The sequence below is a fragment of the Austrofundulus limnaeus genome, unplaced genomic scaffold (assembly GCF_001266775.1).
Source record: "Austrofundulus limnaeus strain Quisiro unplaced genomic scaffold, Austrofundulus_limnaeus-1.0 Scaffold2241, whole genome shotgun sequence".
In the NCBI taxonomy this organism is placed as follows: Eukaryota; Metazoa; Chordata; class Actinopteri; order Cyprinodontiformes; family Rivulidae; genus Austrofundulus; species Austrofundulus limnaeus.
In genome coordinates this window covers 4,051-6,906 of record NW_013954643.1, presented here as the reverse complement: position 1 = coordinate 6,906, position 2,856 = coordinate 4,051, and the positions used below count along the sequence as shown (strand labels likewise).

The window sequence follows — 2,856 nt, the reverse complement described above, 5'->3', positions numbered from 1 at the left end:
CATTCCATCTGGTGCGCTTTTTCTTTTTTTGACCGTGCATGTGCACCTGCGCACCACTTATGTGCAACTCTGACAATAATGATAGCCTCACTGACTAGTACTCAGTAAGTTTTATGAGTAGAATTTAATAATAAAATATATACATACATATACATATATACACATTTAGTGGCCAACTCAGTCCCAACATAGAATGGATCTAAGAAAAGCCCATATTTCTGGTTTCTAACATTAATTTGATTGGACTGATCTTGGGAGGATCTTCAGTAGAACTTGGAACAGGTACTGTACATGATGTCATTGAACAGGTACTGTACATGATGTCATTGTGAACAGGTACTGTACATGATGTCATTGAACAGGTACTGTACATGATGTCATTGAACAGGTACTGTACATGATGTCATTGAACAGGTACTGTACATGATGTCATTGTGAACAGGTACTGTACATGATGTCATTGTGAACTCTCCTGTTTGCGCAGACGGTGAGCTGCTGATGAGTCTGTCAGAGCTGTGTGGTGACGAGTGCCCTCAGCAGCTCTTTGAGTGTCCGTTCTCTCTCCGGCCCGTGGACGACCCGCAGGATCCCGGCTCTGACAGCGGTCCAGCCCGGCTCCAGTACCAGTCATCGGCACAGAGCCCTGACTGGGCCTCGCCGCCCCGTCACCACCACGACTACGGCCTCCTGAACTCCTGCTTGTACCAGCTCCACATGCGAGGTGGACCTTTTGTCTCTGAGGGCTCTGACTGTGATCCAGCAGGCGGTGGGACTCAGGTGGAGTTCGGCCTGCCTTCCACCTCACCTTCCTCATCCGCTGTCCTCTCATCACACTTGCAGGCGTTTGGCAGCCTGCTGCACCCCTAACCTGTGCAGCATCCTCGCCGACACAAACTGGGCGCTACATTTTGTAATTGGCTTTATGGAAAGGGGGTTTGGGTGCTGGGCCTAATGTGTTGGTTGTGGTTTCACCGTCAACTCCGATTTAAAACCTCCATCCAGCAACAACRAGCATTTTACTTTCAGGCATTGATTAGTTAATTACCTACAACTGATCAGTTCGCAGATCAGAAAGAAAAACTTAAAGCACAGTGCGGTTTGCTGAAAGCTGCTGTCCAGTTTGTCTTAAACGCAGCTGAGAATCACAACTAATTCAGATTTAAATTCTAAGAAAGGTGTCAGGTACTGGGAATTGTTTTTTAATTTTTTTTGTTTGTTTCTTTCCTCACGTTTTTTTTACCTGAAGAGTACGGAGCCTGTCCGATGGCATTGGATAAAAAGTTAATGCACGGCCACAAGATGATGTGTCCCACAGAGGTTGCAGCCCACATTGGCCACACCCTACATAGGCTGCCAGTGTAGGCTGCACAGACGGCTGTGAAATGAGACGGTCTAGTCTACAGATGTTGCATGTTTGCGTGACCACGTGCTGCCCTGTTATGGTGAAATGTTTTATGTCACATGCCTTCAGTTGTTTTTTTCATGTTAGAACTTCACAAAATGCACTATTATTAAAAAAAATACATAAAAATAAATAAAAACATTAGTAATTGGATTTTGCTCCAATATCAGTACTTGTAACTGCATTTTATTTTACGTCTCATTGCAGCAAAAATTACATAAAACATTATTTAATCTCAATTAGTAACATTTATAATTTTATGTATTTTGTAAATATAAAAAATAAAATTATAAAAACATTTGACAGCTTTGTAGGAATGAACACATTTGTAACGTTTATTTAAAATACAGTTTTTTATTACCAACTTCTTTACCATATTTTAAAATAAAATTTTACCAGCAAAAATTTTAACTCATGCTCTTTGTGCTAATAAAAAAAACTATAGAAAAAATTTTTCAACCAACTTTTTGTTTTTGCCTTTTTATTGCAGCCAGGATTAAATTAGTCAGAAACACGTCTCCTTTCCTCACCACATCCATTATAGTCCCATAAAACATAACTAGGCAAGTATTTGGAAATGTGTAGCCTAGAATTTATTCAATGTTGATCCTACTTGTTCCCAATATCTAGTTATTTTTGTACAGCTCCAAAAAATATGTGAATGATTGGCTTCTATGTCCCACATAACCTCCAACATTCTTGTAATGCAGAAATCTGGAACCGTTGTTCATCTGGTATGTTAATCCTCAGTTCTGTTTCCTATTTCTTTTTTAGATGCAATGTTGATTCCTCTCCACATTCCCCCAAAGAGTTATAAAAAGCTGAAATGTTTTTTACTCTTTTTCTTTAATATGAATCTGTCACTACTCCAAAGAAGTAAGAGACTGAAGTATGTCTTCATTCCTATATTAAAGTCAAGTGAAATTAATTTTGACTTGTTCAGTCTCTGGCCACACGTTAACTACCGCGTGACCACGAGTTAATTTTTTATCCAGTGTCACTGAACGGACCCCGTAGAAGAGTCAGTCCAGGGAGTTGATCCGACAACCTTCTCTAACGTCTGTGCCACTGCTCCCTCCAGTCAACGTTTTGACCAATGTTTGTCCAATTAGGACTTTAAAAATTATATCTGAGCTTCTGGTCCTCTGAGTCAGTGTTTTTGTTCTTTTCTTCCATTCTGTCTAACATCAAAACCTTCACATAYTGAGTTTACAAACCTGAACACACTTGTGTAATTTAAAGTGTATCTTACCCCTGTGAAAAGATAACTCCGCCCCAAGGCGAAATTTGAAAAATGCATCAAAGTGGGTAGGGGAGGGGGTGTGGGTAGTGGAGGGGGAGGTTAGAGAGCGGAGGTGTGGCCAGGACGAGAGAACGTGACAGCCTGGTTGAGCTGTCCGCCTCACACCACACCAGCCCCGGACAGAGGAGGTGGAACGCTCCGCGACAGCCTG

General features: G+C 41.5%; 1 protein-coding gene across 1 annotated transcript in view; it reads left to right on the top strand.

Annotated features, from left to right (window-relative positions):
* The window catches only part of mier2 (mesoderm induction early response 1, family member 2), a gene marked incomplete at its 5' end in the record, with an annotated part of 20,582 nt that extends 19,042 nt beyond the window's left edge, over positions 1-1,540 (top strand). The window contains 1 exon segment of the mRNA XM_014034698.1: positions 485-1,540. Coding sequence (XP_013890152.1) covers positions 485-867 — 383 coding nt within the window. The 3' untranslated portion in view covers positions 868-1,540.
* Positions 1,541-2,856: the final 1,316 nt, after the last annotated feature.